We start from the raw sequence: 16,487 nt of genomic DNA, 5'->3' as shown, positions 1-16,487 counted from the left end.
AACGTGTTCCTCATTACCAGGCACAGCAGTCATGGGTTTAGTCTGCGTAATTGCACCCTGTGCCATGAATGTGTTTGCTGGAGTACTTGTTGGGAGTTCGCTTGTGTCACAAAGCACAGTAGTGATCAGATACTTGGACAGAAACAGCTTGTGTTTTCTGGAAAAGGAAATATGTTCTTGGAAGAAAACTGAGGCTAATGAGGCCAGTAATTGGTACTGATATTTATGATCCAATTTTAATTATGATCAGTGTAGGAAACACCACAAATCTTACCTCATGGTCATATATCAAGGAGCTACTGTCACTCCCAGGGGATTATGTGACAATTGAAAGAGTGAAAGAAAGCCCAGAACTAAGAAGCTTTACAGTACAACTATGGTTTTCTTAGGAATGCATATAGAATAAAAATGGCCATATTGAATACTCAGCATTTCTGCACCAAAGGCTCTGCTTTCTTCCAGCTCAGAGGCTCTTTGCGATTTATAGAAGGTTAAGTGCACTCCTGAGATTTAGACTCAGCAAAAACAGACAAGTAGAAGCGAACATCCATCTAGATACTCAGCAGGAAATCTGGGAGAGGAAGGGCTGGTGAGAGAGCCAGGGGATGGTGAAGAGAAAAACTCCCGGGCTTGGCAGTCAGGACAGAGTCCTAGCAGGGAAAATTGAGAAATTAAGTGATGAGGTTGATCTTTCCTCCTGATGGGTTTATCATCCTTCCAAATTGGCTGTCTTATTCTGCTCCGCTGCCATTACCAAGTACCTATGGCTGGATAATTTATAAACAATAGAAAATTATTGCTCCCTATAGTGGGGGCTGGAAAAATCAGAGTTTAAGGCACCTAGTAGCTTCTAGTGCTGGTTCTTCCTCTGTGAATGTACAGTGACAGCAGGGACAGTCTCCCTCAAGTCTTTTGCCAAGGAGCACTGACCCTATTTGTGAGAAAAGAGCCCTTATGACCTAGTCACCTGTCAAAAGCCTGAGCCTTTGGCCTAGGACCACCTTGAGGCTTGGGGTTCAACATATGAAAGTATGGGAGCTACCAACCTTTGGAGGACAGTGCCAGCATAACAGCGCTTGGGGGAAGCTGGAACTCTATTGACTGTTGTGTTATGCACTTTGAATATGCCTTCACATGAACTCCCCTTTACAGTTAAAACTAGAAGATAGGGTGCGTGGAGAGGGAAATTATCTCAGAGAGACGAGTTAGGCTCTTCTACTTCAACCCCAAATCATCCAATTGGGTCCCAAGCAGAAAGAATTAGGATGAAATCTGCCAAATCAGATTCTAAGTCAGTTCATTTTTTTCCCATCCCAAGTGTGTTCCCTTAGAAAAGACCAAAGAGGCCACACAGATACGGTAGGAATCATGCAGCACTCTGGGCAGGTGCCTCAGGTCTGTCTCCTATGCCAAGCAGTGAAGACATCGTTAGGAAGCTACATGACCAGACACACAGCCCACCTCATCCAAGCCCTCCAGCAGCCTTGTAAGCGGCAAACCGCAGACCTAGGAATGTCAGGGTGAGGTGGAGGCAAGACTGGGCTCTGCTGGCGAAGTGGGGTATTGCTTTTGAGCTTGACTTCAGACCTGGAACCTACCGTTTTATAAAATTCACTGGATTAACTCCAAAGCACCTGGATGCCTGACTCACTGACTTCTGAAGTGCTGTCTCATTTCGGTTAGCCAGGTACTTAAAACTTCCTTGACACACGTGTGTTGAGAAAGAGCGGATCTCCTCCTGACACAATTAGAAACTGTGCTCGAGTCACACATGAAAACAGCCAGGGGACTGGAGACTTAATTTAGAATATTCTCAAGATCCTGTCAAAGCCTCCTCCTTCCTCCTTGTCTCCGAGGTAAAGGGCTCTGTTAGCACAGAATAGCTGGGAGAAGGGAAATTCAGCTGTTTGCCAAAGCTTGACTTTACATCATGTCCAATTTTTCATGCTCCAGAAAATATTTATAAAATTGATTACAACCAGAAGTCTGGAACATTAGTTCTAAACTGTTAAATTAGCTTTAATTTATTATAACTTAAACAAACTATTAAGTGCTCCTATCTATGATTTTCATATCTAAAGTATATAGATATATCTAAAGTACTGTTATTGACTTTGATTTTCATCAGCATGCTAAAACAGTGCACTTTTAAACTAATGTGGGGACATGGTCTAGGGTTTAGGATTCATATACTTTAGATATGAAAATAGGTCGATCTACTTCATGAAGTTCTAAAAATATGCAATTATTATAAAGATAAAATTATGAAATTGATACAAAAACATTTTAGAGATTGATAGCACCCAGTACTTATAAGACATCATTTCTATTTATTGCCATTATTCTCGTATTCCAAATATTGGAAACATTTACAGCCTTTGCCATTCCTTTCAGGAGAGTTATATGTTGTAAAAGTTTTCTGAAGGCTGTCACCCAACTTTAAGGCTTCACCCTTGGGCCTTAAAGTTATAGATGCAGATATATATATATAAACATATATATATATATATTCTTACATTTCTTTCTTTGGTGTTCATTTGCAGCAAATGAAGTTGGTTGTTCCTAGAAATGAATTATTGCTCCTTTAGATGATTTGAGTTTGCAAGTTGGTGAGTTATTCCCATCCAGTAGCCAGCACACAGCACCCAAAGGTTTCAATGGCTCTGCAGCGGTGACTCTGCTTTGTTCCAAGCTGCCAACTGAGCCACCATATGTCAGTGCAGTTTTTAGGGTCACTTGCTTCTCTTGAACAACTGCTCAAGGAAAACATAATGCAGACCTTCATAGAGAGAGAAAGCTGCTTATTCGTCACCTAAACTTCAAGTCCAAGTTTGTTTCATTCCTAAATGTTATGCCAGAAATAAGTACCTGAAGCCTGCTCCATTTAGCACAAATGAGGTAGACATAATCAGATGTCTTTGACACTGAAGAGACATGAAACCTGTGTGGCAGGGTGTTTTGTTTGTGGTTTAGGCATCTCCACTTGGGAAAACTGTCCTTCTAGATTAATCAGTTGAGCTCAATATTCATGGTAGTATAAGTTTTATTGTTATTATTGTGGTACACACACAGCATAAAATTCCCTATCTTAGGGTTAAGAATACAGTTCAGTGTTGAATTCTCGCAATAGTATATTAAAGGCCACGGGTTTACTATTGCTAATTTAACCTGTGAACGCACAGTCGAATGATGTTGAATGCATCCACATTCTTGTGCAACAGTGCTCCAGATGGTTTTCATCTCAGAAAAATTGAACTCTATTTTGTTATAACTGGGACGGACATGATGGTGAGATTTTAAGATTTCAGATGTTCAGAGATGGGAGGAGGTTTCATCCTATGGTGTGTTACCCGTGCTAAGGGTTCCTGCACTGTGCTCTCCCAGCGAGTCATACTCATTACTGTTCTTCATTGCTGGGCACACCCTCAGAGGTGCAGTCAGTGGATACATGGTGGGCACCAAATGCTCCATGGACAGTCCTAACACTGAATGTCCAAGGACTTGGGCCATCTGCTTAGGAAAATCCACAGAGGAAGAGAGGCCAGGCAGGAGTGCTGTTCTGTGTTCCACCATGACTTGTTTGGGATCCAGGATAAGGAACAAGGGCTTCCCTGATGTGTACCACACTCTCAGATCCATATCTGTCTGCTATACCTGCAGGTCGCTTCCTGGGACAATATAACACATGTCCTCTGCTGTTATTTACTGATACAATCTGCACCCCATTGAAGGAATTAAGACTGCTATTTGTAATCTGTTTAGAAGGATGCTTTCCTTAAGGCACTTTGAAAAGTTTTAATCAGAACTACAGATGTGAGTTAAGGAGTCAATTATAAGAATCTTGACATATCCTATCACTAGCAGAACAAATATGTGTCTAAGAGGATTCTACACCTTAGCCATTGATTGTTGCCAGACTTTTGGACACTTATTTTGTAAGACACCTATTATGCTTCCTCAGCAATAAGGGCATTAATTACTTCCTGAGAGCTAGCTCACAAGTTTAAAATTTAAAAATTACTGGAAGGTAAGGACTTGTGCAGTAGTTCAACTTATGATACATTGTTAGATTATTCTCAGCTAGACCATATAAAAACTGTTAGGCTATAGGTATAATAGTAGTGAGAATGTGCAATAGTTAAAATAAGGGCTCACAAAGATGTCTGCATTCCAATCCTAAGAACCTGTGAATGTGTCACCTTACAGAGCAAAGGGGGCGCTTTGTACATGCAGTTAGGAGCTTTCTGATTTGGACCTTAGGGTCCAGTTTCATCACTCAAACCCTCAAAGGTGTTATGCCTCTCTTGGCTGTGGTCAGGCAGAGACACGATCATGGAAGAATGAACTGAAAAAAATGATGCTGATGGCTTTGATGGTGCTAGGAAAAACAGAAAATATGGGCTAAGGAATTAGGAATCCTTCTGAACATAGAAGGAGCAACAACATGGATTCCTCTGCAACTCAAAGAAGGAGAAAGGCTTTCCTGGGACCATGCCTTAATCTCAGTAAGATCTCCATCGGGCTTCAGACCTGAAGAACCAAGAATTAGTGAATTTTGTATTATTTCAAAATACTAGATCTGTGGTAAAAATTGTAACAGTAAAAAACAATTACAGAATGAATTAGCACAATGCTTAGGCATGCAAAAAACGAGAGTAACTGTAGCTGGATTTATTTTTATTAAAGTGAGTTAACAAGCCAGAGGTGAGTCACATACTTTTATTTCAAAGTGATACTAAACTTTCTCTGGTCACCATAGAAACAGAACTGTGTCTAGAATGGAAGCAAAGTCCTCCTATGGCTGCTGTGTGCAGTTTCAGAGGGAGCATACTGTTATTGACTTTGAGTTTCATCAGCATGCTAAAACAGTGCACTCTTAAACTAATGTGGGGACATGGTCTAGGGCTTAAGAGTCAGAAAAAGAAATTCCTGTGTCACAGCACAATGCTTGCCCATTGCTTGCCTTGCTTTGGACAAAATCCTCACATACTGTGTTAAATCCCAGCCAGTTTCATCCAACTTCAGCATGAATCAATCCTGGTCTTAACTACTTTTAAGTACTTGACGGATTTAGCTGAAAAAGGTCTTTGAGAGAAATTTTATACAACTGATTTCTCCATCAGTCCCGGATGAGTGCACAACAGGAAAATGGATATCCTCACGTTCTTGAGTAGCGTGTTCTCTATGCATACCTCCATTTACTCATGTATTTATTTTGAGAGTAGGTCCTCAAACGGGGCAGGTTTGCACAAGACAGCATGTTTCTGCATTTGTTGATAAGCTGTTGTTCCCTCCTTTGGATAATTAACTTGCCTTCTTTTAAATAGCTGGATTCTTTATATACATGGCAATGTTTTTCCTGATTTTGCTGTTCTCGCCCAACTTGGGCTTGCTTTTCTGCGCCTCTCAAAGCAGTCTTCACTGTTAAAGATGAATCCATCCACTCGAGGCTGAATGAACATTGCACATATTTGTGAACTCTGCTTGGATTCTTTCTCACTTACTGATGTACACACTTAGATCAGGCTGTATTTCCTTCCCTTTCATGTAATAAATACCTCAAATTTTACACATTTAATATTTATCTTTTAAGCATCAAGAAACATATATTTCCTATTTTTTACATCCAAACAGTTGCTCCTGATGACCCCAGCAGAAAAATAGATGGTGATACCATTATTTTTTCAAATGTTCAAGAAAGATCAAGTGCGGTTTATCAGTGCAATGCCTCTAACGAGTATGGATATTTACTAGCAAATGCATTTGTAAATGTGCTGGGTAAGTTATCCCTTTATTAATGACATGCAAAGTTAAATTAATGACTCCTGTTGTTTTGTACTTATGCATCAAAAAACGCATTGTCTTTGCTACCAATTTTGCAAAGTGTTTCAAGCTACAGAGAATATACAAGGGTAGATAAGATGCAAGTCTTGCCTTACCGGCCTTCATACAATTTTTATATGGCATATTCTTTGCTCAAAAGTAAGCTGTTCACCCTTTGAAATGAGAGCAGTGTCCACTTGCATTTGGGTATATCTGCTCTTCCTTCCTTCCATACTTGTTAGTTACTGTTCTATTGCTGTGACGAAGCACCATGACTAAGGCAGTTTATCAAAGACAGCATTTATTTAATCTGAGGCTCCCAGTTCCAGAAGGTAGCAAATGCCGTGACCATCATGGTGGGGCTCATAGCAGCAGGTAGGCAGACATGGTGCACAATAACTACAAGGCAGAGAGAGAGAGAGAGAGATACCTGGAATGGTGTGGGCTTTGGAAACCTCAAAAATTACACCGTGACACACCTCCTCCAAAAGACCCCCTAATACTTTCCAAAGAATTCTACCAACTGCAGACCAAGCATTGAAACGTATGAGCCAGCGGAGCCATTATCATTTAGAACCACAGAAACTGACAAGTTCAAAGCCAATGTCAGGATTTAAGAACAAAAACCAAATGGCTAATCATAATGCTTGTCTCTTATCCAAGCCATAGATATGCATTGTTTAATGTGAAAAACCATGCTAGAAGAACTGTAGGGGGCCATGACGTACTCAAGCCTATGATGAAATGGTTGGCTTGTGTGAACACTGCATCTCTTATATTGGGTAAAACTGCCAAAAAGCTACATTTTAAATGTTTTTTAAGACTTGTTCTTATAGTAGCAGAAATTATACTTTCAGATAATGTGTTCATTTTCTAAACAAACCTAACATAAGGCAGCCAATCAATATTTGGCAGATGTTGAGGAAGCACTTTTGACTTCTGGGTTTCTTTTCATGCTTTACCTCTATTTATTCAACATCTCCAGGTTTCATATTTCAGTAAGATCAATACAATATGTGTTACTTTGAGTCTGACTCATTTTATTTCACACAATGCCTTTCAGATTCATCAGTATCACAAATATGGGATCCTCTTATGTTTTAGAATTTTTATTTATGTTTATGTCTGTGTATCTGTGTGGATGCCTGGCATATTTGTGTGGGAGTCTGAAGTTGTCAGAACAGGGCATCCAATCCCCTGAATCTAGAGTTACTGCAGGTGTAAGCCCTTTGACATGGGTGCTGGGAATTGAGCTTGTATCCTCTGAAAGAACAGCATGTGCTCTTAACTGCTGAATTATCGCTCAAGCCCTAGCTCCCCTTCTTTTTAAGGCTGAAAGAGCATTTATATGTCTCTTTGGAAACAGACATTCCATCAGGTATCAAGTGATACATCCCTGAGGTTGAAGTTTGTGTTTCTCTTGATAATTAGTGATTGGTTACTTTCACATCTCTGTTGGCCATTTGTGTGTCTTCTTTTGAGAAATGTGTATTTGGATCCTTTGTCCAGTTTAAAAGCCAATTTGTTTTCTGGGAGTGTTGAGCACTTTGAGTTTCTTATGCATTTTGTGTATTCGTCTTACATCAGGCATGTATGAGCAAATATTTTCTCCCAGCCTATGGTTTTTCTTTTCATGCTGTTGCTTGCTTTCTTGGCTGGAAAAGGCTTTTTCGTCCCCTCTGCTCTTCAGAAACCACACTCCCCACCCCGCTTTTCTTTGCCCTCTTCATGTGTCCCAAACAACCCTACCCACTAGAGTGATAATGGGTCAGTCATTCAGCAAAGTCATATTTTCCATCCAGACACTTTGCTGTGGATAAAATGATGAAACAGTTGCATTCTTTCACTATAAGACACCCAGTGTCGTAAGGGATGCAAATAAGTGAATCTACAATTAAACAGCATAGGAAACACAGAGAAGCAAACCAGTAACTGACTAACACGTGAGTAACATGTTGAGCATGAAGTAGGAGGTGTTTCTTCTATGTTAAGTGACTACTGATGTCACAGATACAGAACATATGGGAAATATCATGTTGGTTGCACTTTACCACAAACTTTAGTGACCTTAAACAAAACATGATAATGTCTAAGATGTATCTATTATTTACTATGCCTTTTTACAATGTTTTAGCTGAACCACCTCGAATTCTCACATCTGCAAACACACTGTACCAGGTCATCGCTAACAGACCTGCTCTGTTAGATTGTGCTTTCTTTGGGTCTCCTCGGCCTACCATTGAGTGGTAAGTAGTACCTTTATTTCCTTTTTGATACATAATTGTAACTATGCCTGGCTTTAGTAAAAAATAAACAGGAAAAATGCAATATATAATCTATCATATTACTACTTATTAAATTTATTTACTTTTTCTCAGATATTTATTAACTACCCACTCTGTGGGTATAATAAATACTTTCACATACCAAGATGCTCTATTAACTACAAAACTGTAATGATTTTTAGTATTTCACAATCATGGACATTGCCTAGAACTTTGTAGATAGCATCTGAAGGACTGGTTAGGAAACATGTTCTTGATAATAAAACAGCATAGGGTCGGGATGGAAAGTTGGCTCAATGGTTGAGAACATTTACTGCTCTTGCAGAGGACCCATGTATTCTTTTTTCCCAGCACCCACTGGGTGGCTCTCAACTCTGTAACCCCAGTCCTAGGGGATTCTATACCCATTTATGACCTCCCTGGGAACCAGGCATGCCTGTGGTACACATTCATATAACTGGGGAAAATGCCCATTTACATAAAAGAACAAAATAAATCTAAAATATGGCACAGAACTGGAGGAGGTGTTATATGGGCTCAGAGAGGACTTGGTGCTTTGTTAGCCCAGCGGAGCTCCTATGTCCTCCTCCCTCCTTCCTCATCATCCACATCCTCCCAGTCACTGCCAGCTTGCTTGCTTTAGGAGAGCTGGACAGGACAAGGGAGGGTGAGAATGCACGGAGAACAGTTAGAACAGGTATGTACTGACCATCCACTGCAGAGATGAGAGTGACAGCAAGCCTAGGATTAAAGAGAAGTCTCCCGACGACCAACCCTAACTCCAGAGAAGAGAAACACGGACACACAGACTTCCTAGTGAAGGTGGTGAGGTTAACAGCCCACACTGACCTTGTCAGGGCATTTTCATCTGTTCTCCAACATCACACGTGCATTTTCTTTACATTACCTGAACATTTGCTAGTTCTACTTTCAGAGTATAATCCTTAGCCTTGAAATCCAATTGTCTTTAAAATTTAATCTTGCAATTGGGAGAAAAACATAATGAAAAGCATCAAGGTGTATTGGGGATACCAGTCCCCTAACCTCTCAGGATCAAGAAAGAACAGTACAAGTAGCTAGGGAACTAGCTAAAGGCTTCTGAGAGTGAAGGGAACGAATCAGCTCATCTGCATCCTCTTCTCATCAGGTCTCTTTATTCTTCCAAAAAAAAATTCTCCCATCCCACAAGGTTTCCAGTTTATATACCCACACAGAGGCAATTCACAACTCTCTGGCAATAGCAACGTTACTGGCAAGCATTTTCCAGGGCCAAGGAATCAGATAAGGGCTAACAAAAGGGGGTGTCCGTTATGTCACTTTATATCTCAGATGGGGAGTGGTGGTGAGACTGCCTGGCAGATGCTGGGAGGATCTACTATGGAGAGAGATTTAAATCATTATAGAAGTCTAGGAGGAGAAACACGGGGTTCTCAAGTGTGACTAGTTAAGCTGGAAGTTTGTAGGCAGTGAAGGTAGAAAAGGGGGAAGAGACACTGTAGCTCTTTGCTTTCTGAGCTCTTGTTTGTGGTTTCACATTGGTGGGAAGCTGGTGTAAGCTGAGGAAGGAAAGTGGGTGGCGTTGGATACACATTAGCATTTTCGCCAAATGTTAGCTCATTAACGGGGACCTCTCAGATCTAGATATTACATCCAAGGTGGGTAGATCAAAGGGAAAAACTGGATATGTAGTGTAAATTCTGGAGGCTGAGCTGAATTCCCACTGTATTATCCTTAGCCTTGGGCTAAGTGGTGGTGTGCTTGCTCCCACTGATGCCCAAGTGAGAAGGAATTCCTTTCTCTCGGGGCTGGATAAGTGTGAGCCATAGCTTTTTCCTGGATCTCTAGGGGTAAAGGCACAGTTAGTTTCCCAGACAGAGATCTGTACCAAAGTGGAGGTACAGAATTTTACTAGCCCATTACGGTAGAGCCCGGGGCAGTTAAGGTTGTACTCTCCTAAGTCAGCTGTTAGGGGAATCAGAGCACCCTGCTTACCATGAGGGCAACATGCTGTATCCTCCTTCTCCGTGCCTGTCCTTTGAGACTCTGAATGTGGTCTATTTAAAGGCTCCTCCCATGGCCAGATGTCCTGCCATAAAGGATAATTGTGTGTGTGTGGGGGGCTAGCTTTTAAGTTTATGATAGGGAACGGGATTAGATTTGACTATGAGCAAAACATTTCTTGACTGTGAATACTTTCACATCAGGGCCCCATGGAATGGGGGAAGATCATCCAGTATACTAGTACATGAGGGAATTATGCCCAATAATTAATTAATGCACTGCTGGAGATTTTTGGGATGAATCCCATCATGGAAAAGGGAGTGCTATGACTTCACAAGGGTTTTACAAAAGTGATAGCAACTATTCAGAAGGCAAATACTACCAGTGCCCTGTGATCTGGGTGTCCTCCATTGGAATGTGTGATCCTTGTGGGTCAGCCTCGTGATTTTGTCAACTAAATTCTCAGTGTATAACCCTGTGGTCTGTAGCAGAAAAGGTAGTCTTACTTTTGCCTATTGTATGAGCTGTTTAAGGATAAAGTAGGTAATGTCTTTATTCAATTATATATCTCATAGAAATGGCAACCAGTTATATTTTGTTGTTCTGATTTTGCAAACTCCACTGATTTTTGCGTTCTCCTGTTTCCTGTGCCTTCTTTTCATTATCCTCTGATGTATCAGAAGTGTGCTTGTGGAAAACCCTTCAGGTTTTGGACAACATTTTTGGTTTTATAACTTGAAAAGTGAAATCTCATCAGAAGTTTTCATGCCCACTTTACAGATAAGCGGAAATCTAATCTCTGTAGTCATTCCAAATGTCTCTGAGCTTGATACTTGCTGCAAACCAGATTCTGTTGCGTTTTATTCTCACTCTGGTAACTTTTGTAATGAAGGTTTAAAGGAACTAGAGGAAGCGCTCTTCATGAAGACATTTATGTTTTACATGACAATGGAACGTTAGAAATTCCTGTGGCCCAAAAGGATAGTACAGGGACGTATACATGCGTTGCACGAAATAAATTAGGGATGGCAAAGAATGAAGTTCACTTGGAAATCAAAGGTAAGACAGAGGTCATGGGTGTTTTCAAGTATTATATGACACAGAGCAAATTCTCCAGTTTTGCTGAAATGGATAACAATAACTTTGAATTTTAGATCCAACCAGGATCATTAAACAACCTGAATATGCAGTCGTGCAGAGGGGGAGCAAAGTGTCCTTTGAATGCAAAGTGAAACATGACCATACCTTAATCCCTACCATCATGTGGTTGAAGGACAATGGGGAGCTGCCTAACGATGAAAGGTATTTCAGCTGCTAGATTCCTCCATCCCTCTCTGTAAACTGCTCTATGTCAAAAGGTCACTGACACCATGGTTTCAGTGTCTGAAGTCAGCTGTCTGCAAAAATTATGAGATAAACATTTTCTTTTACTGCAAAATACTTAGAAGTAAAAGGGCATTGGGTGTTTGAAATAAGAGCCTGAGACTGTTGGTCTTTGTGTGCTGATCTCCTGTGAAATTAAGGATGGAAAAAGCCCTCCAGATTTTGGACAGCATCCACAGTTGTACGATTTGAATGGCAAAGTCTCAGCAGATGTTTTCATCTGTACTCTACAAATAAGCAGATACCCAGGCTCCATAATCAGGGATGCCCCTGACTCTGCCAGTATTTTTAAAGAGTACTTGCTTTGAATCTGGATATTGAATTGCCTTTAAAAAGAAATTTAATCTAACACTTGCAGAAAGAAAAACAAAGTCAAAATAAAGTAAACCATTTAATGGGGGTGCATTCAGTCCTATAGCTTGAAATGGAAGGAAGATCCTGGTGTTTTCTACCCGAGGCCTTCAGCTTGACCTAGTAAAAACAGTTACATTCATGATTTAAGCCATTAGAGTGGACACAAGTGATACCCACTGCTAGGAATGCTGTGTTCTGGTTGAGATGGTTTCCATGATTTGCTTATAGCTGACCTAAACCTGGGATGACCGAATGGTACCCTCTTGCTTGCTAATGACCACACAATAACTTTCTGGCCTTTCTCTCCATGTGCCCAAAGTACATGTTTCCATCCAGACAATTTTTTATGTGAAACCCAAGGTGGTAAAGAGAAGAGAACATAAAGAAATGACCATGAGTTAGATCAACTGAGGTTTGACTGGAAATTACTTAGAAGACAGATTACAATTTATGCAGCCTCCTTGGAACCATACATGAATCCTGCAGGCATGATGCAAGTAACTTCTAGAATCTCTTAGTGAAGACTGCTGACCTAGTGACCAGAAAGATCTCAACACTTTTCCCCTAGTTACTGCATGAGCCTTTATTCATGTGGGAAAAACAGTAACAGTACAAACTTTCTGCAGCAAATAGTAAGTTTTAAAAACATCTGCACTCTGAGACAAATGGAACAGATCAAAATAACCACAGAAGCCTGACTGAAGCCCTCTAGTGGAGGTAAATATGGAGCCAACCGTCTCACCTCAGGATGCAGGCAGTAACTTTGACCAATAAAAAAATGAATTGGCATGCAATGGTTGTACATATTTATGGTATACTGTGTGATTTTTCCCCCACCCCAGGAAGGTTGCTGCCGAGTTTCCTAAGACTCCATAAGCCTGACAGAAAACTGTTGAGTCACTATCGGTTTTTCCAGGTTTATTAATTACTAAAGCTATATATAGGGTTCACTCTAAGTGCTGAAGGCATGCGTCAGGCAGCTGCATCTTGATGCCATTTCAACTGCTCTACGTGTGTTCTGTTCACAGATTCTCCATTGACAAGGACCACCTGGTGGTAACTGATGTAAGTGATGATGATGGCGGGACCTACACGTGTGCAGCCAACACAACGCTGGACCGAGTTTCCGCCAGTGCTGTGCTCAGGGTTGTTGGTAAGAGCAAGAACAAATACAGCACAGCCAGGCTCTCTGTATTAGGCGGGGAAGAAAGTAGTAGATATGGAGTGTTTGTTTGTTATAGTTTCATAGCTACAAGCGTGGGTGTTTGTCTTCTTCCAGAGATGCCTTATATTTCCATATAAATATGCTCTGTGTAGATATACAGACTGTGACAAAATGGGGGATGTTCATATAAGTAACACAAGAAAATTGAGGAAATATAGACTATAGAATCGGAGGGGTCTTGTATTCCTAAATTGTCACTGTCCATTTGCCAGTGCCATACCTCACAATGAAATAGAAAGCTTAATTAAAATAATAATACTGTGTTGCTTTTGTCTTCTATGTTTCCATTACTAATTTTGATTAAAAATCCTTTATATTAATGTCCTTTCTAGCTCCTCCTCCAACTCCAGCCCCCATTTACGGTAAACTAATGAGTCTTCTTCTTCTGTCTTCTGTTAAATCATTTCACATTTGCAGACACTGCTTTCTCCTGTCTGTCATATCATTGCTTTTCTTTTAGGAAAATGGCTTCATTTGTCATGGTCAATTATTCCTTAAAACCTTATAGTACAATGTAAGGTTAGACTATTTTGCTTATTGAATTTCCAGTTTTTTCCTAAATATTTTTTTGCTATTATAAACTTATTCCATCTTATAAGATCCCTTTTTGATAGTTTCCTTGTATGGTAACATATTCATTTGTTTTACTAAATGAAAAATGTGTTTCTTAGAATCATTCTGCAAAATGGGTTTTACTTGTATACTGAGATTTGTTTTGGGACTGGGGAGATGATTTAGTGGATGAAAGCAAGAGGACAGGAGTTCAGATCCCCAGAACACATACATAAGAAGAACATGACAATGCATGCCTGTAACTTCAGTGTTGGGGGACAGAGACAGGCAGATCCTGGGAGATCACTAGTCAGCCACCTAGAAGACATCATGTTCTATCCTTTATGTGCTCAGACATGTGTGTGCATCCCATCCCCACATATACAAATATAACATACCACTAATGATAATAAACATAAGGGAATATTATATTGTTTTGAGATTCCATTTCTGAGTAGTGTACTCCCAGGAAAAACATGGGTGTATAGAACATCTAACTTTTCTATCTGAGAAAATATCCTCACTTGGTGTTAAAAGAAAAGTCACGAGGGAATGAACAAAAGGGGAAACCTGACAATGCCTTGTTATTTTTCTGAGTCTAGAAAATAGTCAGAATTTATCTCCAGAAATGGTTTTGTTTAGAAAACTCATCTTTATTTAGCACACAAATATCAAACATAATTTTGTGGCATAACCTCAGACAGATTCGTTCCCTATAAAACCTGTCCTCTGTGGACCTTAGTGATGAGAAAACGAAGGCCCATATATGTATATGTCCTTGGGTCCCGCGGAAGTCAGGCACACTTTCAGGAGCAAAGCCTCAGGAAGAGAGTTAGCCTTCGAGAGCACCACTGCAGCAGGCAGCTGAAAGGAAGCATGCCTGTGCATGCGGAGAGCTCCCTACCCTTGAAAACAATCCTCAGCAGCCTCCAGATCCATTTTTTTCATCCAGCCTCGGGACACTGAAAATCCTCTGACCAGAGCATGCCACTTGCCTGCATTTGATGTCAGCCTTGACTATTCTGTCTCCCTTGTATTGTTGGAAATGAGCCTGATGTTATGTCTGCCTGTGCTCCCTTTTGCTCATGAGAGGACACATACTGAGCTTGCTGAGGACCCTCACGCTCTGCCTTAGCGGATTTGGCAAACAATGATTTTGTGTCTCCGGAAAAGCAAGCAAACAGAACTCCCTGATGGGTAGCCTTGGGCGTGCAGGGCTCTCATCTGTCTCAGTGGTGTCTGCTCTTTGCCATCGCATGCTCAGTGACCAATGAGACTGATGTGTCACTAAGGTGTCCCTCTGTGCATAGCATCACAAATAAAGAATAAAACTGCCCTTTAAAGTGACAGCTAACCGTGTGTGTGTGTGTGTGTGTGTGTGTGTGTGTGTGTGTGTTTGCTCCACAGATGTCCCGAATCCTCCCTTTGATTTAGAGTTGACCAATCAACTTGACAAAAGTGTTCAGCTGACATGGACCCCAGGCGATGACAACAATAGCCCCATTACAAGTATGTGGTGTTTTTGCTTTATAGTTGGTAAACCTAATGGCCATTCTTGATGCAGTATCTGTAACATTTTTGTGATACACTGCTGTAATTTCTTGAAAATGCATTTGCTGGCATTCTCTTCATCACTGCTGTTAGAACCGAAGTATGGTGCTCTTTTGAGTTGGAGATGTTGCTGGTTATAGCTTCTGGCACAACTAATTAATTAATTCCTGAAAAAGTTAATCAAGCAAACCCATTGTCATTTGTTTTTAATATCATTCAGAAAGACCTTACATGTCTGTCACTCTCCTAGCTAGGGTTAATACTGCTGCTATGAAACACCATGACCAAAAGCAACTTGGGGAGGAAAGTATTTATTTGGCTTACACTTCCACAATACTATTTATCATCGAAGGAAGCCAGGACAGGGACTCAGACAAAGCAGGAACCTGGAGGCAGGAGCTGACGCAGAGACCATGGAGGAGTGCCGCTTGCTGGCTTATTCCTCATGGCTTGCTCAGCCTGCTTTCTTATAGAGCCTGAACCAACAGTACAACAATGGCATCACCCACCATGGGTTGAGCCCTCCCCTGTCAATCACTAATTAAGAAAATGCCCTACAGGCTTGCCTGCAGCCCCATTTCATAGAGGTATTTTTCCAATGATGCTCCCTCCTCTGTGTTACTGTGACTTGTAACAAGTTTACATAAAACTATCCAGCATGGACACAGTAGAGAGATGCATCTTGTTAGTCATTCATTTAATCCACTGCTTCTTGGGGGTGCTGGAAGGTCAGAATAAACATTGAGAAATTGATCTTGGTTCTCTGTTATGGACTAACAGTTTGTGATAGAACTACTTGAATACAACAGGCCCTTAACTTCCAACATAGGTGATTTCCCCCCTTTGCCCTTTGTTACAAAATGACACATTCAACCTGTCAGTGCCTCACTTTGATTACATTGGCAGAGGGAATGAAATCAGTTGAGAGAACAAGGCATATAGACATAAAGACATTTATTAAATCAGGATATAGTAGACTTTAAGGTTTGATTGTAAAACTATAGAGATACCCTAGAGAACTGAAATAGTCTGTCATAAGCCTGAAACACATTGTCACCTTCAAGTGTGGGCTTCAGGAAGACCAACTGCCCTTCCGGATCATTCCAAAGCCACAGGTAGGTTGATCTATTACACCTTCCTCTGTTGCAGTTGGTGCATCTGTTGACTCAACGTGTCTCTTTTAGTTTCACATGGGGGATTAGTCTACTGAACAGCAGCCACTCCATTCAGAGAGGAGAAAACAGATTGCTGCAGGAACAACATCAAAATGAACAGGAAATAAGCTCAAAATGACTAAAGCCCACAATGTCCAG

General features: G+C 40.8%; 1 protein-coding gene across 50 annotated transcripts in view; it reads left to right on the top strand.

Annotated features, from left to right (window-relative positions):
- Positions 1-16,487, top strand: part of Nrcam (neuronal cell adhesion molecule) — a 276,086-nt gene that overhangs the window by 221,756 nt on the left and 37,843 nt on the right. For 40 of the 50 annotated variants that reach the window (XR_005876354.1, XM_040743161.1, XM_040743153.1 and 37 more), the window contains 7 exons: positions 5,635-5,778; positions 7,958-8,069; positions 11,002-11,168; positions 11,264-11,411; positions 12,875-12,999; positions 13,404-13,433; positions 15,031-15,132. Coding sequence is in view for 49 of the 50 variants with exons in the window: in XM_040743161.1 (XP_040599095.1) it covers positions 5,635-5,778; positions 7,958-8,069; positions 11,002-11,168; positions 11,264-11,411; positions 12,875-12,999; positions 13,404-13,433; positions 15,031-15,132 (828 nt within the window). In the remaining variant the exon portion in view is untranslated. The remainder of the gene's footprint in view (positions 1-5,634; positions 5,779-7,957; positions 8,070-11,001; positions 11,169-11,263; positions 11,412-12,874; positions 13,000-13,403; positions 13,434-15,030; positions 15,133-16,487) is intronic. The other 10 variants (XM_040743171.1, XM_040743169.1, XM_040743154.1 and 7 more) reach the window with 1 other exon arrangement.

The sequence above is a fragment of the Mesocricetus auratus genome, unplaced genomic scaffold (genome assembly GCF_017639785.1).
Source record: "Mesocricetus auratus isolate SY011 unplaced genomic scaffold, BCM_Maur_2.0 Super-Scaffold_15014, whole genome shotgun sequence".
NCBI classification, from domain to species: Eukaryota; Metazoa; Chordata; class Mammalia; order Rodentia; family Cricetidae; genus Mesocricetus; species Mesocricetus auratus.
The sequence above is the reverse complement of the archived record's forward strand: the minus strand, read 5'-3'. Positions and strand labels throughout refer to the sequence as shown.